Source organism: Pocillopora damicornis, chromosome 4, assembly GCF_964200805.1.
Source record: "Pocillopora damicornis chromosome 4, jaPocDami1.2, whole genome shotgun sequence".
Classification (NCBI taxonomy): Eukaryota; Metazoa; Cnidaria; class Anthozoa; order Scleractinia; family Pocilloporidae; genus Pocillopora; species Pocillopora damicornis.
In genome coordinates, this window is record NC_142673.1 from 26338613 (window position 1) to 26358824 (window position 20212).

Genomic DNA, 20212 nt, shown 5'->3' on the forward strand with positions numbered 1-20212 from the left:
TTAACGAAGATCTTAGGAATGTTCCTTGGCACGTCGTTGACAATGAAAACAATATCGATGACGCTTTATTAACTTGGAACAAACTGTTTTCAGAAGTTGCAGACGATCATGCACCTGTCAAACGACGACGTGTGAAGGGAACACCTATTCCTTGGATGAATAGCAAAAATTAGCGAATCAATGAGAGATCGAGACTGGTATCATCGTAAAGCACGTAAATCGAACTCAGAAAAGCACTGGAACACTTACAGGAAACTGAGGAACAAAGTAAACCGCTTAGTAAAATCTGCTAAGTCGAAATATTACTGCGAAATGATCGAGGAAGCCAGAGGAGATCACGGCAAAATGTGGAAAGCTGTAAACGAAGCATGCAATCGTAATTCATCCTCAGAAAAGGTTCAGTGCATCATTTCCGATGGCATTCAGCACACCACTTCCAAATCCATTGCTGTTGCTTTGAATAGCTTCTTTGCATCCATAGGCAAGCGCCTAGCTGACAAAATAACGACTACCTGGTCGAATTGCAACTTGGTTTTAGAACAACCGTTGTCTCAGTTCCAGTTAACTGAACTAGAGGAATCGTTTGTGCTTCAGCAGCTTACCTCTTTGAAGACAAATAAAGCAATTGGTTTGGACAAAATTAGTGCTAGACTACTCAAGAGCTCTGCTAATACAATCACTCCCTCCATCACTAAGCTGTTGAATCGATCGATTCTTACTGGTAAATTTCCTAAATTGTGGAAATGCTCAAAAATTACAGCCTTGTTTAAATCAGACGACCGGTCAAATGCATCGAACTATCGACCTATCTCTATTTTACCGACACTCAGTAAAATTCTCGAGAAAGCCGTGCATTCCCAGCTGTACCAGCACTTGGTTATTAACAACCTTCTCACAAGGAAACAGTTTGGATTCAGGAAGGGGTTCTCTACTGAATCTGCTTTGACATCATTTGCTGATGAAGTCTTATTGAACATGGAACAAGGTAAACTGTGTGGGGCCGTGTTTTTGGATTTAACCAAGGCTTTCGACACTGTGGACCATCGGATTTTGTTACGCAAGCTCTCCAAAATTGGTTTATGTGAGAACTCGCTTCAGTGGTTCCGCTCTTACATTACTGACAGGAAACAGCGTACATGTTGTGGGAATGAGTTGTCTGATGAATTTCCAGTTACCCATGGGGTCCCTCAGGGAAGTATTCTGGGTCCTCTGCTATTTGTCATCTACATTAACGATTTGCCAAGCGTTCTAGATGCCTGTCAAGCATCACTTTATGCAGATGACACGGTGTTCTACTGCTATGGGTCTTCCTCTCAGGAGCTGACTGAAAAGCTCAACCAAGACCTCCTGGCTGTGGCGAAATGGCTGAATGAACATAAGTTAACACTGAATCTGGACAAAACCAAATGCATGCTTATAGGCAGTAACAAGAAGTTACAGAGGAAAATAGCTCTAACTGTTTCAATCTTTGATCATTGTATAAACAATGTTACTTGTTTTAAATATCTTGGAATCTTAATATCGTCTGATTTTTCGTGGACAAATCATGTCGAATACATGGCAGGGAAAGTTAATCAAAGGCTTGGCCTACTTAGACGCATTAAGCATTTGTTACCGTTTAAGGCGCGCATCCTTTTTTATAAAAGCCTTGTTATGCCCTTATTCGAGTATGCTGATCTAGTTTGGGGAGACAAACATGATGTAACTTTAATGTCTAGTTTGCAAGTGCTTCAAAATAAGGCGGCTAAAATAATATTAGATCGACCACTGTATTCCTCTGCGTCTGATGCGTTAACTACACTGAAGTGGTTAACACTAGAAAAAAGGCGCTTCCAGCGCCGATGCGTACATGTATATAAATGTCTTAATGGTCTCACGCATCACGAACTAACATTAGTCACTCAGCAAGAACAGCATAGTTACAACACAAGAAATAAAGCAAACCTCAAAATTCCATCCGTTAAAAGAAACTGGGGCAAACAAAGAACTGGCTATCATGCTGTAAGTGATTTTAACTCGCTGGACAAAACTATACGAGCCTCTGATAATGTAAATATTTTGAAGCGTCAGATTTTTAATTCATTGATTTAAGTTTTGTATTACACATAAGATACATTAGTTTTTAGTAGCATCTTTTAGCATTTTTATTCATTGTAAATTTTTAATTTTTAATTTTCGAGGTCCTTTTTGTAAACCACTTTTTAGTGAAAAAGTTTCCTCATTAAAGATTGTCATTATTATTATTATTAGCGGACGGTGCTTTTTGCCCATTGTTGTCATCATTATCGTTATCAAGCCGTAAGAAGTATAAAGCCGGCATGTCGCCTTACCTAGGTACACAGAAAATTGTTCTCTCTTTTGCTCCCCTTGGATCCTGGAAACTGTTACTATTAAGACGATCAACAAGAAAGCCTTTATAATTATAGAAACTTTTGATTAACAGAATGTAGGAAAAAATCGGTGGGGAGAGTTTTTCGCGTATCTTATAATCTGAACGATAGTTTTAAATAAAACAAATAACAATTCATTCAATTTACCTTAGTTGTCTCGTGTTTAAAAGTGGCGCTTCTGGGGACCGTAGATTCTTCTCTGATTCTTCTTGTCTCAGCCAAGACTCACTATCATCAACTTTTTTCTTGTGCTTCTTACCGCATGGGACACAGAGAGCTGAGGTAAGCGATTGCAAATTTCTCAGTTAAAGTAAAGCCCAGTAGCATCCATCAGGAATTAAAAACCGACATGTACTGTTTATTTTTATTATTCTTAATCAAATAAGGGGTGTTTTAGTCTGCAAATTTAATCATATCGGTTAATGAGAATCATACAAACTGAGGAAAACTGACCGCAAATAATTGTGAACCGTACGCATGAGTAAGTAGATTGCGTTGTCAGGTAATTTGATCTTCTACAAAAACATTATTGATTATCAACCGAGCAACTTTGTACATATTTCCATCTGTGATGAAAAGCACTTACACATAGATCTATTTTTTTTCAACGTGATGTGTACTTAAGTACTCTTCATCTAATAAAGAATTTCTTCTCTTTTCGAGCAGATATGTCACGTGACAAAAATAGATAACAGAAAATGTTACTGAAGACCACCTGATTCAACTGGAATAATAACTCCAAACAGCTTTTGAACGTCCTGAGACATATGCAAGGTAATTACATCTCTGCCTTGGATACGCTTCCTGACACTATCTTGATCAGGATACTGACGTGTTACCTTTTCACTTCTCCAAAACTTCCCCAGAGTGTAGCGATGCCTTTAGCAAATCCACATTTTTTTGTTTATCCTCCTGAGCGAGGTGAAATAGGCCAATCCTTGCAAAGATTAGCTCATTTTCCCTTAAAAACCTCTTTAGACAGGTGGCAGCTTATCAAATGATGAGGTTTAGAGCAGCTTTAAACCCAGTATGAAAGGAAGTGCAGAGTTGCAGCTATTTACTTTTGCTTATTCAGGATTTTTCATTTTTTTCATCTTTTCCACCTGCTTTTTAACCAGCAAGAGGCAAAGCTAAAACAAATCATGATTAAAAAAATCCCTTTTCTACACTTCAGGAAGGTTGGGTGCGTTAACTTTGAGTTTTCATGGCTCCTTGTAAAACCTTTGTTCTGATCAGTTCATAATCAGCATTCAGACAGTCGTACCAAACCACTTAAGCCACACGTTGAACCAAAGTTTTTTCCATCTTTGCTATTCAAAAAGCAGTCCTGAGACATAATGAACGTCTCGCTTGTGAACGACTTCTTCTTGTACTTGTAATTGTTTCCAACGCGATACAAGTTCGGGAGATCTAAAGGAACTCATTATAACTTTGTATATTCGATACGATTTCAATTTCCGCGTCAAAGGAGAAGTCTACTGTAATTCGTGAGTGGTCAGTGGATACGCTCGTGAGGTAAAGAATGGGTTTGTGACTTTCTCACTCAATTGAAAGACTCGCGTAACTCTTATGAAATGGTTGAACGGAATACAGACTTCGAGTAGTCTCTTATTTTTCTTAAAGATAGTGAGGTCACGCGTATCCTGTGAGCATGGTGAATCCGCGAGACGCGAGACTCGTATCTCGCGTCTTCGCCGCTCCACGCTCTCAGAGTTGGGCAAAGACAAGACACGTTATTTCCGGTGCGATACAAGAGGTTCAATGGTTATCTCGATTATCTAAACACATTTATTTACGTGGTAAAGATTTGTTTTTAAATCTATGAACTGATACTAGTCCTATTTGGAATGAAATGTATTTAAGGAGAAAGTTATGAGAATAACATGAAAGTTGTCTGTACCACAAAGCATGCCTTCACTGTTTAGACTGATAGTCCTAGAGCTTTTTGAGCATGCATTCGAATATCTTATGACGATAAGCCCGCCAACTACCCCACCCCGCGCTATGCTGTTTTCACTTAGCGGCTGGTCAGCGGTCACGTTTACCAGGTAAACAAACCGATCGATTCCTGATCACCGTTCTTGTCGATCGGAAAATCAAAATACCAGCGTGATATTGCCGCGAAGATGAAACAGTTATGTTACTTGATTCGTACTTCATGTTCGAGTCGAAGATTGGGTGGCACAGGATATTTCTTGCGGTGGAATCGGCGAGGGGAATTCGAACACTAGTTGTAGTGTTTGAATTTTTGAAAGAAATGGTCGCATGAGGATTGTAAGTTTAACGAACAATTTCAAATTTTGCCGCTTGAATTGAAGTAAAGTTCATTTGAATTGCTTTCGTATGTATTTCTGACGGTTTTAGATTTACCTGCTTTATTTATATCGGTTACGCTTCATGTTGACAAGTCCCTCAAAATGGCGGCAAAACTTGGAGATTGCCGAAAATTAGGTAAGTTCACGGAGTTATAAAGTTCTCGTAAAGGTCGGGCCGCAAAGTTTTTTTCTGTAGTTATCTTTTCTATGGCACCTACTTCCTAGCTATGTTAGTTGGATCAGTTAAGAACGCCTCACTTTTTCAAAAATTTACCTTGAATTTGATCGGTTTTGGCGTGTTTGATTTAGGCGAACCGATAAGGTGTCATTCAAGTCTTCCTGTTTCCTTGATTGACACGTGATGTTTACGAAAGTCGCCTCGATAGATAAGATAGAGTTAATATACATGGCTGTGGTATTTGTTTTTTGCTGAGTTCCGTAGTTTTTTGTAAATTGTCCTCCAAAGTTGTATGAAATTAAAGTCTTGAAAAGTGTCACGACAAGCCTTCGCTCGAGTGAAATTTAATTTCCGTAAAACTCTGAAAAATAAAGAGATCCGATCAAACTGATTGAGGTTTTAGTATAGGTACATGAATGTCTTACAACACACGGGAAACGAGCGAAATCCGTGTCTCAAGCAAAATCGACCGGACCGCTCTTACAGAGACACTCTCTTAACCGCTTGCAAATGAGCGCCGCATTTTCAAGTCAAAACGACCATCTTTTGAGCAAAAACGACATTTTTTTTATTGTTTTTTTTTTTACTTTACCTCCAAGTAACTCCGCACCTCAAGTACAAGGTCACCTTTAAATGAACGTGTGATTCGATCCAAGCTGTACACAACACCTGTTACACATGTAGAAACTTAGGTTAGGACCCAGATTTCCATTGAAAACTCAGGTGTTTTCTTTTTAACGAACCCGCAACATCTTTAATCTTTGTCGTTATTCATTTGGAATTTTTCTGTTCTGGTCAAATTATCCACAAGAAACCGTGTGAAAACCTTGATCTGGAAACAATTAGTGATTTAGCAACGAGAAATGTCAGAAAAAATGTGTTTGTAACGAGCGAATAAGTGGCCTTTTATATAATTTTGTTCGAAGTTTAATCTTTCAAAGTTTTAATTAATATCCTTTCTTTTTGCTTTCATAATTTCCCAAAGTGATAAAAAGTTCAATTTTTGAAATTCCGTCATCTTTTCTTGGTCTTTTGTCCAAGTTTCATAGCACTTATAAATGATTTATGTGCCACCGCAGTTTTCAAAGGTAACATTTTCTTGTTTTATATGCATCACTTCTCAATGTAATCACAAATTCTGTCTGGAATGTCATAATTTCAAGAGGCTACCAGCATTTTCATTCCACAAGTCTTATGACCCTTAAACTATTGGGTTATGTCGTAGGTCTTGCAAGCACTCGCCTTTTGAACTGAAGAAGCGAATCCAAAGAGAATAGAGAACAGTGCTGGTGAAGATTGTCTTCTAAACATCTGGGCATCAAGAGTGGTGGGTGAATTACCAGTTCGTTTAAACCTCATGTTGCCGCATTAGTAGGCAAACACAAGTATAAAAGAAGACAATTGTCTTTTGGCGCCTCATGGAATAAAAAAAAAAACGTTTTCTAGAGAAGCTGGTAAACTGCATTTGCAAATGAGAAAGAAGAAGCTAGGTATCTGAGAAAATAAGTTACAAGATGCATCCCGTAATGCTTGACGTTTATAGCTTTTGCGAAATTTTGTCAATAGGAGATTAAAAAAAAATTACTCCAAAAGAATTTATAGGATTTGAACATTAACCTAATGGCACTTGTACAATACTCAAACCTACTGAACTTTGACGTTTGAAGCCATTGTCGTCTACGAATTCTTTGCCATCCATCAAGTGCTTAAGTTAATTCATTTAATCGTATTTGCCGATTCTTTACAAGCGAAAATAGTGCCAGAATGATTGAAACCGTCAAAATTGGACACTTCCTCCTCCTGGGTATACTGCTGTTGTTGTCTTGTAAAGTAGTCAGCTCAAAGTCTTATCAGTAAGTTCCTTTCAGTCTCATTACCAAAAGCCAGTTGGGCAACAATTAGATCAGATTGCAAAGTAGAAATATGTTAGAAGTGTTTTATAAAGCACACATTAAAATCTGTGGAGATTGATCGATTCCGAAGTACCTCGAGAGAGCAGAAAACAGAACAGAAGATTAAGACTCCTTAGCATATCAGGGGATTGTAAGTAATGTTAATTACAGCGGAAAACGCTTCCATATTCATTTCTTAATCCGCAGCTCACATATATGATTTTTATATATATTCACAGTCAGTCATTCATCACTTCACGGGTTTATTGCGAACCAACATAATGACCAGCTCCCAATTGGCTTATTAGCACAGTTGGTAGGGCACTGCACCGGTTTCAAATGGGTTCAAATCCTGTACAGGCCTGAACTAATTTCATGCCTTATTTTCACTACTGCTTCAGTAAAGTTGGCGTCCTTCTGTCTCGGGAGACAATGGAGTTGCGCCCATGGTCAGTCTGTGGTGGAGCTGCAGCGCCGGCTGTGGCTGTAGAGACCGATCCTCGAGCGGCAGATCCTGCTGCAGTTGCTGCATGCGAAGACGTTGTCGTCCGAGGGGGATGGGTTGGCCTCTGCTCTCTGGCGCCTGCGAGCTCTCTTGTCTTCCCACTGCTCCTCTCTTTTCTGCTCTGCTGTCTTGATGGCTGACATGGTGGTGGATCGCCAGCCGCTGCGGTCCGCTGCCAGTGCTTCGAAGCCTGCTGGCGCAATGCCACCCGCTTTCAGGTCCCGCTTGAGCACATCCTTGTAGCGGAGCGAAGGTCGTCCAGTGGGTCTGGACCCAGTGGCAAGCTCACCGTACAGAATGTCTTTCGGTAGCCTGCCATCTTGCATGCGGGTGACATGACCGAGCCATCGCAGGCGTCTCTTGGTTAGCAGGGCGTACATGCTCACAGTTCCTGCCCTTGCTAGGACTTCGGTGTTTGGGATGCGATCCTGCCAGGTGATGCCGAGGATTCTCCTGAGGCAACGTAGGTGGAAAGCATTGAGCCTGCGTTCTTGCCGGGTGTAGGGGGTCCAACTCTCACTGCCGTACAGCAGTGTGCTCAGCACACACGCCTGGTACACTTGCGTCTTCGTCTTGATGGTGAGCATAGTGTTCTCCCACACTCTCTTGGACAGGCGGGCCATAGCTGTTGAGGCCTTGCCGATCGTCGTGTTCAGCTCGGTGTCCAGGCTGAGGTTGCTGGAGATGGTGGACCCAAGATAGGTAAAGTCCTCCACCACATCAAGGGTACAGTCACCTACGGAGATGCTGGGAGCAGTGCTGACGTCTTGGCCCAGGATGTTGGTCTTTTTTATGCTGATTGTGAGGCCAAACTGTGAACAGGCATGGGCAAAGCAGTTGATGAGCTCCTGGAGGGCAGTTTCGGTGTGAGCTGTGATGGCGGCATCATCAGCGAAGAGCATCTCCCGGATGAGGACTTTGCGCACCTTTGTCTTGGCTCAGAGGCGTGCCAGGTTGAACAGGCTACCGTCGCTCCTGGTGTGCAGGTAGATGCCCTCTTCGGATTGGCTGAAGGCGTAGCGCAGCAGCAGGGAGAACAGGATGCCAAAAAGTGTCGGCGCGAGGACACACCCTTGTTTGACGCCGCTCTTGATGGGGAAGGGGTCCGAGGAGGAGCCATCGTACTGGACAGTACCTTTCATTTCCTTGTGGAAGGAGGTGATCATCCTCAGGAGCTTGGGGGGGCATCCAATCCTGTGCAGGAGTGTGAACAAACCTGACCTGCTGACCAGGTCGAACGCTTTGGTCAGGTCTATGGAAGCGATGTACAGGGGGCGTCTCTGCTCACGGCATTTCTCTTGTAGCTGCCTCAGGGAGAAGATCATGTCGATCGTAGACCTTTCGGCTCGAAATCCGCACTGTGATTCTGGGTACACACGCTCTGCCAGTGACTGCAGTCTGTTCAACACGACGCGGGAAAAGGTCTTGCCGACGATGCTGAGGAGGGATATTCCGCGATAGTTATTGCAATCGCTGCGATCACCTTTGTTTTTGTAGAGCGTGATGATGTTGGCGTCACGCATGTCCTGAGGCACACTTCCTTCCTCCCAGCATTGTAGCAGAAGTTCGTGGAGATGTTCGAGAAGACTGGTCTCTTTGCCTGCTTTTATGACCTCTGGCGGAATGCCATCGTTGCCTGGGGCTTTGCCGCTGGCTAGGGAGTCTATGGCCTTACTGAGCTCCTCGATAGTGGGTGGGTCATCAAGCTCTTCCATGACTGGCAGGGGGCTCGTGTTCTCCACTGCTGTGTCAGTCACGACGCTCTCCCTGGAGTACAGCTCCTGGTAATGTTCCGCCCATCTCGCCATTTGCTTTGCACGGTCTGTGATGATTTCGCCAGTGGATGACTTGAGAGGGGCAGTCTTGATTGCGCATGGGCCGAAGGCTTTCTTCGTTCCCTCATACATGGCTCGAATGTTGCCGCAGTCAGCTGATGTCTGGATGCCTTGACAGGTTCTGCCAGTAGTTGTTGACGCACTGTCTAGCAATCTTTTGGGCTTCACTTCTGGCTCGTCTGAGGGCAGTCAGAGTCTTTTCACAGGGGTCTTTCTTGTAGTTCAGTAGGGCAGTTCTCTTGGATGAGATGGCTGGCTCAAGTTCCTCGATTCCGGCTTCAAACCAGTCGGGGTTTTTGCGCTCTCTCTTTCCAAAAGTGTCCACTGCAGATTTGTATGTAGCGTCACGAATGTGGTTCCATCTATCCTCAGCGCAGCTAGTTGGACAGTCGCCGAGGGCCTCTTGGATGGCATCTGCGAAACGTTCGCGTAGTTCAGGCACAGAGGTCACGGCTGTATTGATGCGGGGACGTCCTTTGTGCTTTGAGTGGTGGATTCGCTTGGGTTGGAGACGCACTTTGCTGGCGACCATAGAGTGGTCGGTGTCGCAGTCAGCGCTGTGGTAGCTACGGGTGGACAGGACACTGTTCAGCAGGGGTCTGCGGGTGATCACGAGATCCAGCTGGTGCCAGTGACGGGATCTGGGGTGCCGCCAAGACACTCTGTGGTGAGGTTTCGTGGTGAAGAACGTGTTTGTGATGCAGAGGTCATGGAAGGAGCATAGCTCGAGGAGACGCTGCCCGTTCTCGTTGAGTTTGCCTACGCCAAAGTGGCCGATGCATCGAGGCCAGGAGGTGAAGTCTGAACCAATCCGGGCGTTGAAATCGCCAAGCAGGTACAGGTGTTCTGAGGGGGGTATTTCCTTGATGGCGGTCTCAAGCTGGCTGTAGAACTCGTCCTTAGCCTCTGCTGTAGAGCAAAGCGTGGGGGCATATGCATCATGATGTTCACAGGGCCTGAGGTTGTTGTGAGGCGAAGGGAAAGGATACGGGCTGTGCCTTCTGAGGGTGGTTCAACTGAGGGCAGTAGGGAGTTCCTAACCGCAAAGCCTACACCATGCACACGATGCTCCTCTGGAGCTTTCCCCTGCCAGAAGAAAGTATAGTCCTCCTCTTTCAGGCTGCCATTGGATGGAAGTCTAGTTTCCTGCAGTGCTGCTATGTCAATGTTGAGCCTCTTGAGCTCTCGGCTGATGACTGCTGTCTTCCTTGCGTCATCGATCTGCTGGAGATCGTCGGAGAGGCCAGGGCACATGGTCCTGACATTCCAAGTTGCCAGTCTCAGCGCTGGCGGCTTTGATGTCTTTCTTCTTCTTTTGTCTGGTGCGGGATTTACAGTCCGCTCTTCGGTGTTGTCCTTAGCTCCAAGCACCCATTGAAGCAGACAGACTGTGACGGGTCAGCACCTTACTGGCTGGGGGCTGCTCAGCTTGAGGCGGGCGATAGCTGACCAATGGGACGCGAAGATCCCTCCCACCGTCGGAGACAACCCCTGGCGTCCGAGCTCACGCCAATACGCTCTGGGCTTATAACCGGTATCTGCTGTCTCCCGTGTTGTTTCTGTCGCTGGAACAGCGGCACTGGAGTGACCTCTCCAGGGCGCAAGCCTGGGCGGAGTGTGTGGAGATCCTGGGTTGCCCAGTCGACAGGACCCCCCTCTCGGCCTCGCCGGTGTAGTCCAAAGGAATGCAGAGCAGTACGTTTGGCACCAGGTTGGCTGCAGGAGCTGCCGGAGTCAGTGAGCACTGCACGCTGGTCTGCCTTCGGGGCTCCACTCCTGATTTGAAGGGTTTACTCCCCTACACATGGCCGTTGGATCTTCAGATCTCCTCCGCCCTCTAGCCGTTGGCTGCCTGGAGCAGCTCCTCCGCCTAGTAGTGATGCAGTGTAAACATCACCCCCTCACGTGGTTTAGCCCGCCAGCTGAGGCGGTGTGCCGGGGTGTGGCGCTTGGAGCCAGCACGTGAGAGATTTAGGAGATGGATGAGGACCAGTGTGCCCGTCCACCCTACCAAGTAGGATGCAGCTGCCAGACGACAAAGGTACTACCTCTATCCAGAGCCCCCTACACCCCACTGCTTCAGTAGTGTTCATAAAAGCGAAGATCGCTTATATTCCTCTCTTAATCAGCGGTTCACATATATGATCTATATTTATTTCTTCCTCAGAGGGCACGTCAATCTTGCAATCTGATTGGTTCTTAACGCGGTCCGTATTTTTCCTATCTCTGCTCACGGGCAACGGTAACAGTTTCGTGAGTTGCCAAGTACATCCCTACCGTTGCTATTTTTCATAAATATACCTCATTTTTCCGGCTGGGCAGTATTTTTAAGCAAAACATGTCGGTCACCAACTCAAGCCGATAAATAACTTATTAATCCTCTCTTTTTTTTCTCTCTCAAATCACTTTGGTTGACAGAAAAATGTTGGTTTCAAAATGAATTTGTATAAGCAAAAGTGTCATTGAATTGGTTGACGAGCGGCCTAAAAAGCGTTTATAATTAATTTTAATCCTTCACAAAAAGTACCAGGAAACTTAAAAAGTGAGATATCTGTTTGCAATTGAATTAATCGATGGAAATTTCATTCATTTAATATCTGAATCCTCTCAAACAATTTGTCCGTAATGAATGGGCGAGCGAAGTTTTCAGTTCTACTACAAAGACGCTCTCGGCGAGTCTTTCCAAGTCCGTTCAATTTGAACATTTGTATTATAAATTGCACAACAGAAACTGGAGGAATTCAAAGAGAAAAAGCCGCATTAAATCCCCTTGTGTCTAGTTGAAGTGCCTCATTCGAATTTAGTTTTTGTGGAAGAAAGATGAGATTTACACACGCCGTTGCAGTAAACAAACGAGCAAACTCTCACAACTTCATAATAAAAAATTTGAATTTACTTACAATTACTTTCCTTGCCATTAACTTACTAAACAGAGGTAAATCTTCGTACGTTAATTAATCGTCGATGAGAGTGAACAATACTTTCCGTAAGATCATTGACTGCTTTTAAAGAAAATATTGTCGTGACAGTCCTTGCCAAACTAGTTCCGTTGTTTTTTTCAAAAATGTACTTGCGTTTTTTTTCTTACGCGCTCTCCAACTGACGGGTGTCAGATTGTGACAGATACTTGAAAAAATAATGTTCCAAACTTTGTTGGAAGCCTGTTCAATCACCTTTATCATTACGCAAATGAAAATGTTTCGGTGAAGCCTCTCTCTTTAATTTACATTTCTCTATTTTAACAACCATTTACTCGCTCAAGAATTGTTCGGTTTATGGAAAATCTTACTGTAATTACAGTTAATTACTCAAGACCTCCGGCACAGTTTTGCCCAATACGGACGTCCCGGCAGGCGAGTAGCATATATATATATTCATAGTCATATAAATCGTTACGTTGCCTTTGGACAGTTTTATTCGTTCTCTCCTCCAGAGTAGGCTTCTGATGGAGTGATTGTAATTTCAGGTGCTTTGAGGGTTATTGTACCATGACAGGCTCTTGCCAGTCGTCTCCCGGATCTCGTGCAAACCCTTACTGCTGGATAGCAGCCAATTCGTGGGGGCATGCGCTAAGGTGTGGAACTACAAGTGATTGCGCAGAGGCTGCTCTTAACTGGGGAAGATGTATCTTCGGCTCATGTGCTTTTAATCGCGCTAGCGGAAGAACCTGTGACGAGATGAACAGGAAGAATCTAAGAGAGCTGAAGAAAGAATGTGATACCAGAGGTTTCAGTTTTGATCTTGGGCCAAAAGATACGACAAAGCTGTTAAACTGTTCAACAGGTTTAGCCCCTGCTTCAGTAAACACATTGAGGACCAAACCAAAAAGGTTATAAAATACTGTCATTGCTTGAACTCCTGTGGAAAAGATCAGACTGAGGATGGCTCTTGCACAGTCCAAGGTTTGGATAGGAGATTGGATACGGAGTTGGACGTCAAATCACCCTACACAGCGGTGTAAGTTTTTATTTTAACAAAAGTGCAATCTCTGAATTTTCCATTAGTAGCTGTTCCATTATTCTGGTGACGTTTTGCAATTGAGTTCCGTAAGCATCATGTAGATCATTGCATTAGTCACCAATCCCGAAGAGTTAGGGTCATAAACATTTATCTTTTAATCAGTTAACTCCCCTTTCTTTTTTTTCCTAAATAAAGGTGCGCCATAGATTGTAAACCGAAAGAACAGGTATGCTAATGATCTGTCTTCTATGCTCAGAGGCAGAGATGATCCTCGAAAAAGTAGATAAACAACCAGAGAGAGCATTTTCTTCATACTTCTCCGTAAAATCAACTACTTGTTTCTTTCTCAATTTGCATGATTCTACGCCTGGTTGGTTTTCCCCTGGCTAGTCATTAGTTTGATATTCTCTGTACAACATATTTACCAAAACCTTACCATGTTGTTTGTTGAAGTGCACTTGGCTGCACTGGCTCGTTTATCCTCGCTCAATTCAAATAACCCATAACAAATGATCAAAATTAAAGGTAACAAGGTCAATTATTTTCGCTCTGACAGGACTGGAGTCAGACAATTTTACTCAGTATTTACAAAAACATTCAGACTCGGAACTATCGATAGAGAAATCTGGCCGATACCCAAAGCGGTTCTGCGAGTCTGCTGCGATCACCACTCCCCTACACGGTTTTCTTCGAAAAAAAACTAAGTGTTAAGAAAACTTGTACAAAAAGTTACAAATAAATGGGATTTTGTCTTCTTTCAGGTCCTTCTTTGTGTCATTTAGTTTGTCTTGTGATTTTGGGCATGGTAGGCATGGGAGCAAAACTAAATAGCAAGGAAAGGGAGAAGCAACAAAGGTTATGTAATAAAAATGCAAATTAATGTATAACATCTTTTTTTTCACAGCTTGTCTTCTTGCAAAAAGTGATAAACAAGCATCGCACTGAAAAAGCTACTAAAACGATCACCATAACTAAAGGAATGTCTTCTTCCAAATCTACGTTTAGTGGTGGAAGTACAAGTGTATCTGTATCAGGGGAAGTCGGATTAAGTGTGATGAAACTTTTTGAGGCAACGATCGGTGCATCAGGAACATTTGAGCATAACTGGAGTTTGTCTACTACTGGGACGGAATATCAGGAAGTGACCAGTAAAAAATGTTCATCGGTGTCAAGCCAGGAAGCGAAGTATCAGTGTCTCAGGTTGTTGGCGAGTGTAAAAACAGTGATGGCACTGTTTACACAGTGAAAACACCCACTTATGTTATCAGAGGCAAAGATGGCTCATCCGAAACCAAGGAGGCAGATTTCTCTGAGGCCGAAAAAAGGTTGTCGTAGAGAAGATTTAAGACATTCGGTTCTATGCCTTGTCATCAAATAATTGTGTTTCAACCAGATGAAATCATCTTATGATGCAAATTTTATTTCGTTTACATATTTACTTACTGCTATCTTTAAAAAAATCTCTTTTTATTCACACGATTTCTTTATAAATATTTCCTTAACGGTTTCTTTCAAGTACAGTCTCACATTTTCAAGCAAAATGAACAATGCACAAACTGCACAAATGTTCCAAATTCCCCAGAAACGTTTGCTTGTGGAAGACAAATTTTTTAGTTAAAACCTTACATAGACAAAAAGGCAACCTCTTGTTTATGAACCACGATCATTTGTGAAAACCTTTTATAAACTTTTGTCAGTGATATTATCCCATGCTCTCACGTCATTGAGGAAGTCTTTCAAGTAGTTAGAATTGTGTGACCCATGACTTTGCTACCTAGAGACGGAAATAGAAGAACTAAAAGAGCTGCTTGTTGGTGTTTAAGATCCACACGTGCTATTAGCGTTGTGATATAATAAACAGACTGAATTGTTTTAATTATTGTCTTCCGGTCTCGAATGACGTCTTTACACCATTACGCAAGAGAATTTGGGATAAAGTTAGCAGGCGGGCGTAAAGAGAAGAAAGATCAAGAAAGGATTATAGGTCTTTGTCTGCTTTTAAGTCCCCATTGTTTTGGTTTGGCCAAATAGGCTACCATTGTATGGGGTGATATTGGCACGTAGCACCTAATTGATTGCAACACAACTGAAGCACATCTTTGGAAAAAAAAAAAGTAAACAAAAAAGATCTTAGTATTTGAAACTGCGCAGCCGTACTTTGAACTATTATTGTTAACTTCCTTCGCTAAATAGGCAGTTTATTTAGTTAGAGTTGCATAATAACCTAGTCTCACTTAACTAACAATCACAAAACTATTACAGAAAACTCATCTCGTTCACGAACAAGGTAAAGACACTAATCTGACTGACATGAGTGAATTGATTCAACATGATCGTCACATTTGGGCGAGGAAGACGCCTGCTAAATGGAAAACGAAGTCAAGGAGGGCATCCTTGCAACGCAATCATTATACAGATAGAATCGAACAGCAAAGACCACACACAACAGGTGCCTTGCTGGGCCAGATTTGGAAAGTGGATGGAGCCCCTGTTCTTCCCTCTTGGACAGCCACCGTCCCATTTTCGCCGTCTTCGTTCTGCCACTTTCCCAGTTCGTCAACATGCTACCACTGCTTATTTGACAAAACGAACGGACGAGAGTTCTGCGAAATTATGGGTCGCGGATACTGTACAACGTGTATCAAAACAAACAGACGCAAAGAGAATGACGAAGAAGTGATTAACGCCCTTGGTACTTCAGTAACCGAGAGATTTGCATCTTTATTTGGAGACACCATCCTTCGAATCAAGCGAAGTCGTACTTTGGCCTCCTCAACCGGTAGAGAGTTATTTAACCGTCTGAATAACTTTAACCCTAATTCAGAATATTATGTCAATCCTACAAATGGTATTCGATCAGAAACGTTGCAAGTTATGTCTTATGACAGAGATTATGAAAGGCAATTACATGGCCAAAGTAAATCTAGTGTTCTCCAAGTAACTGGATCTGAAAGCCCAAACTATGCAAGTTCCCAGGGAGTTCTAGGAACGGTAAGCAAGAAACGGAGGAGGAAAGGTGTGAGCGGCAAGACCAGGCGACAATTTAGAACATTCAATGGATTACCTATCGAGCCACCTTTGATAACTGTTGACTTATCAAACCAGATAATGAATCAGCTTGTTATCAACGATTCTTAGCCCTTCGCCCCCTCTAAGAGTGACAAAAATGGAGTTTCTCTTTCCCTGCCATGTCGTGAATGATATTACCAAAAGGTTTGGATAGTAGCAGATACGTAACGAACTTAGGAAGCATTCTGTTCACAGAAAGATGACAGAAGAACTGCCGAAACTGACATGTTTTTTACTTTTAAAAGTGTCGTTATTTTCTTAAGTTTCTCTTTACATATCAATACATTTTCAAGCAGATGGCTAATTATGAGAGTGAAAACCCTAAAGTAAGGGTTATTGCTTGATTCAACGCGAAATTCTTGGAGATAAAATTGGAAGACAAGTCAGGAGACAGTGGACAATCTTGGGAGTGAAAATATTTCGCTCTTAAACTTAATGAATTACATCCATTTCTTTTGATTGTGATTCCATTTACTGATTTGGTTGAAGATGAAGAAGACTGCAAACGACCCATTTTCAACTAAAAGTTTCGGAGACGCACAAACTCTCAGGCAACTGCTGGACATATTATCGAGTTGTAACCAGGCACGTAAAGCCTAATTGTAGTTACAGGGTTGTTATGTTGATGTTTCGCTCTTGCCTTTATTGCTTTCAACTGAGATTTCCTCGTTTATGATGTCGCAATGTTACTCTGAGAGATCGCGCAGGATCCAGAATTTTATTACACGATTAGTTGTGGAACCATTTGAGCCAGAAGGGTCTCACTGATTTCCACAGTCGTAGGTTTATCTACAATTCATTGAAAATGTTTGTGTGAAGACTGATTTTCAATTAAAAAGGATGCCGGAATTTTTTTATAACTGAAGATTTTTCGAACATTGAAACACTTTTTATCGATATAGAGGCTTATTTTCGCCACGAAATTTCATTTCCGCTGGTTCTCTTCAAAGAACAAAGAGCAAACGCGATTAGTGAGTAAAAACGTGAGTGAAATTATAAACACGTTAACACAGATTCAAAGCCTCACATCAATTAGATTATTAACTTTGTTATAAAAAGAAACCAGACAGTACACTTTAAAAAAGTGGGACATAAAGACTGGAGGAAAAGTAAATTAAAAAAATTCCAGCCCTAATGGCTTCTAAAGGACGCCTGATGCGAGAAATCTGCTTCGGTTCCAAGATGGCGGGAGAAGAATCAGCGGGAGGGCATGAGCTTTTCAAAGATAATCATACAGGAACTACTTACCACATTTCTCGGGGAAAAAACCAAGTTTTGTTAGCAGTTCCTTTGTTGGCTTCTTCCTTAAAAAAAAACCAAAATGAGTAAAAAAAAAAAACATGTTTTATTCTTAATCGACGTAATAGAGTTGTGCAGTTCAGCTTGGCGATCACTTCGACGTGGAAAGTTCAAAACAAAGTGATGTGATAATGATTGAGTATTGAGGACAAAGTAAATAACCGACACACTTTGTTTCATAGTAACAGAGTTAAGAAATCGAATGAGATGAAGTCAAGTTCTCCTATATTTAGATTGAATAAACAAGTCAAAAAAAATAAACTATTTTCGTCTCCCTTTCACCTTTCTCTTTTGAATGAAAACGTTTAAAGGAGGGGGGGCCTATTCATGAATCCCCTCTTAGCCACTCTTTTGAAACCTGCCCTATTTAGTCATGCGAAATTCTCATCAAATACCTTGAAATTTGGGAAAAAATCTTCTCTATATGCAACGTTCTCCAACATTGATCCGTAATATATAACAGATAACATGTAGAACCGACTGTGTACACCTAATCTAAGATGAAATATACTTAGAACCCCATACTTTATTGTAAGCCGTCGTCTCAATCAACTGTGTATCCTATCAGCTTCATTGAGCTAAAAATATTGCCTTAAAGATGAGGTTGCAATTCATTTATCAATTCATTTTCTTATGTGTGTAATCGTACATGACGAGAAGGCGATGTTGGAGGCCGACGGTGATGTTGGAGGCCGACGCCGACGTTTAACTCACAGAGCATTAACGGTTAGATGTATCGCAAGCTTATTTCCGGTCTTTTTTCCCTTTCTCTGCTTGTTTTATTGTTGTTGTTGTTGTTGTTTTTGTCGTTGTCGTTGTTGTTTTACGGCAGAAATGTACAATCAAGGAAGAAATCTTTCGAGAAAATTTTTTCTCAGGCCTAGGCAGACGATAGCTTCAGTGTTCAAAATATTAACTCTTGGCCTGAAAAACAATCTTTCTCTTATTCCTTGTCAATCTCACTGTATCTTTCTGACAAAAATTGTTTTCGACGTAAAATAATACACACAAAGAAACGATGAATGAGGGAAAGCGTATGGGAGAGTAGGATATATGAACCTCAATTTAAACTCTATTGGTTTTCTTTGTTGAATAAACAACTTTGTCCGTGATTGTTGGCATTTTTCTTTCTTCATATATATTTACCCCTAAGAAATAAAACGTTAGCGAGAGAGATTCATATTATCTATTTTTAAAGCAATTGAAAGTTCTACATCGAGATCTTTCCACGCTCTTTAAAAAAGACAATAACGTGTTCATGAGGATGATGTTTAAAGACAAACTCAAGTCGATATATTGAAGCGCTTTTATACGATACTTTTGGTTAGCTATGGACCGAGACCTCTGAGAAATGCGCATGGGCTATATCCTTTGAAGCAAGTGGCTAATTATTCACCTAAAACAGAAGGAAACTGATCAATATATCTGTATTAAACGTACAACCATTAACATTTTAACCCCTAAGAGTGACTAACATCTAATATCTCCCTACAATATCACCTCCGAATCACACATTAAGGTCATGAGAATAAAGGAAATGATCACCAACTAAAGAAGCTCTTGATTGTTGAACAAATTCTCCTTGTCAGAACCTTCGGAAATGTCTAAGGAGTAGTATGGAGAGTATACATACTGATGTTGGGGAGTAAATAATTAACACTGAAATATACATTTAACACTTAAACTCCCATGAGTGACCAAGACAGAATTTCTCCTTACAGTATCAACACGATATTAAACAGACAAGTGATGAGAATGAAGAAAATATCAATTGAGGGAATGTTAGTTGATTCATTACTAAAATCTCTGAAGTAACTTCATAAGATTGGTAAAGCAGAGAGTAAGGAGAATTACTAATGAGATCTTGGGAGTGAAAGGGTTGAGGTGTTTATTGAGAACTTCAGAATCACTTTGATGCCAGATCTTACGGTATCTTTATATTGAGTTCTAAGGTCAGGTGATGCGATATTCTCGTTTGCGGCTTAGGGGAAATATTTTTCTGTGTTATATTGAGTAAAAAATACATAATCAATGTTAACTGCTGTGAAACTTCTGAGTATTTGGTGTTAAATCAAACAATATCTCCTACTTGACATTTTGGGAAGGTGAAAGGACGATAATCTGAGGTACAACGAAGGTGACATTTTCAGGACCAAGGTTTATCTTGCTATTAGCCAGGAAGGACGAAGGGCGTTCATATTGGCACGTTTTGAGGGCGTGCATTCCAAAAGTGCAATCTTAAAGTTTTTGCGTCACTGGAGTTAGACATATTTTCTCCTCAATGTTTCATCGTACACGTTTACGATATTTACGTTAATCTTATCTAGTTTTAGGCATAATTTAATGACATCATTCGTGTTGCGTGATCTTGCCGGCGGAAGATGCAAATAATCAGAGTAAAGAGGGCAATTCGACGCTGTTGAGGACTTCTGGTTAGTCGTCAGAATGATGAATGCGTTCAATTCTTTTCAAATGGACTTCTTCGTGCTAAGCCAACTCTGAACAGATGAAGGCTCTTTTTTTGCTTTCTAATTTCATGCAGGGGCTATTCAGCCGATTGATGTTGTTTTAAATTACATATGATATAGGCTTGTAGAGCAGGCCCGACTCTCCCGTTATCATATCTGACTTTTTAAAATGCCCGTGGCATTTACTTTTTTCCGCAATTATTTCCTCTGGATAGAGACACAGTTTCGCTGAATCACACGAGAACTAAGAATGCAGGCGCTCTATTTTTTTTCTGTGTTTTGGAATACGCAATGTATGAAT

General features: G+C 41.7%; 3 protein-coding genes across 3 annotated transcripts; 2 read left to right on the forward strand and 1 right to left on the reverse strand.

The window, feature by feature from the left end:
• Positions 1 to 9206: 9206 nt before the first annotated feature.
• On the reverse strand, positions 9207 to 10369 carry LOC149047441 (protein CFDP2-like). The gene is made up of 2 exons (XM_089204265.1): positions 10105 to 10369; positions 9207 to 10024 (listed from the first exon to the last, which is right to left on the reverse strand). The coding sequence occupies exons 1-2, from the start codon at positions 10367 to 10369 to the stop codon at positions 9207 to 9209; spliced, it is 1083 nt and encodes a 360-aa protein (XP_089060391.1).
• Positions 10370 to 12603: 2234 nt separating this feature from the next.
• LOC149047442 (uncharacterized) lies at positions 12604 to 14321 on the forward strand. Its single transcript, XM_089204266.1, has 4 exons — positions 12604 to 12689; positions 12899 to 13072; positions 13271 to 13301; positions 13980 to 14321. The coding sequence occupies exons 1-4, from the start codon at positions 12604 to 12606 to the stop codon at positions 14319 to 14321; spliced, it is 633 nt and encodes a 210-aa protein (XP_089060392.1).
• A 916-nt stretch (positions 14322 to 15237) lies between these two features.
• Positions 15238 to 17704, forward strand: LOC113667309 (uncharacterized). The gene has a single exon (XM_027183118.2). The coding sequence runs from the start codon at positions 15386 to 15388 to the stop codon at positions 16211 to 16213; it is 828 nt and encodes a 275-aa protein (XP_027038919.2). The 5' UTR covers positions 15238 to 15385; the 3' UTR covers positions 16214 to 17704.
• The last annotated feature ends 2508 nt before the right edge of the window (positions 17705 to 20212 follow it).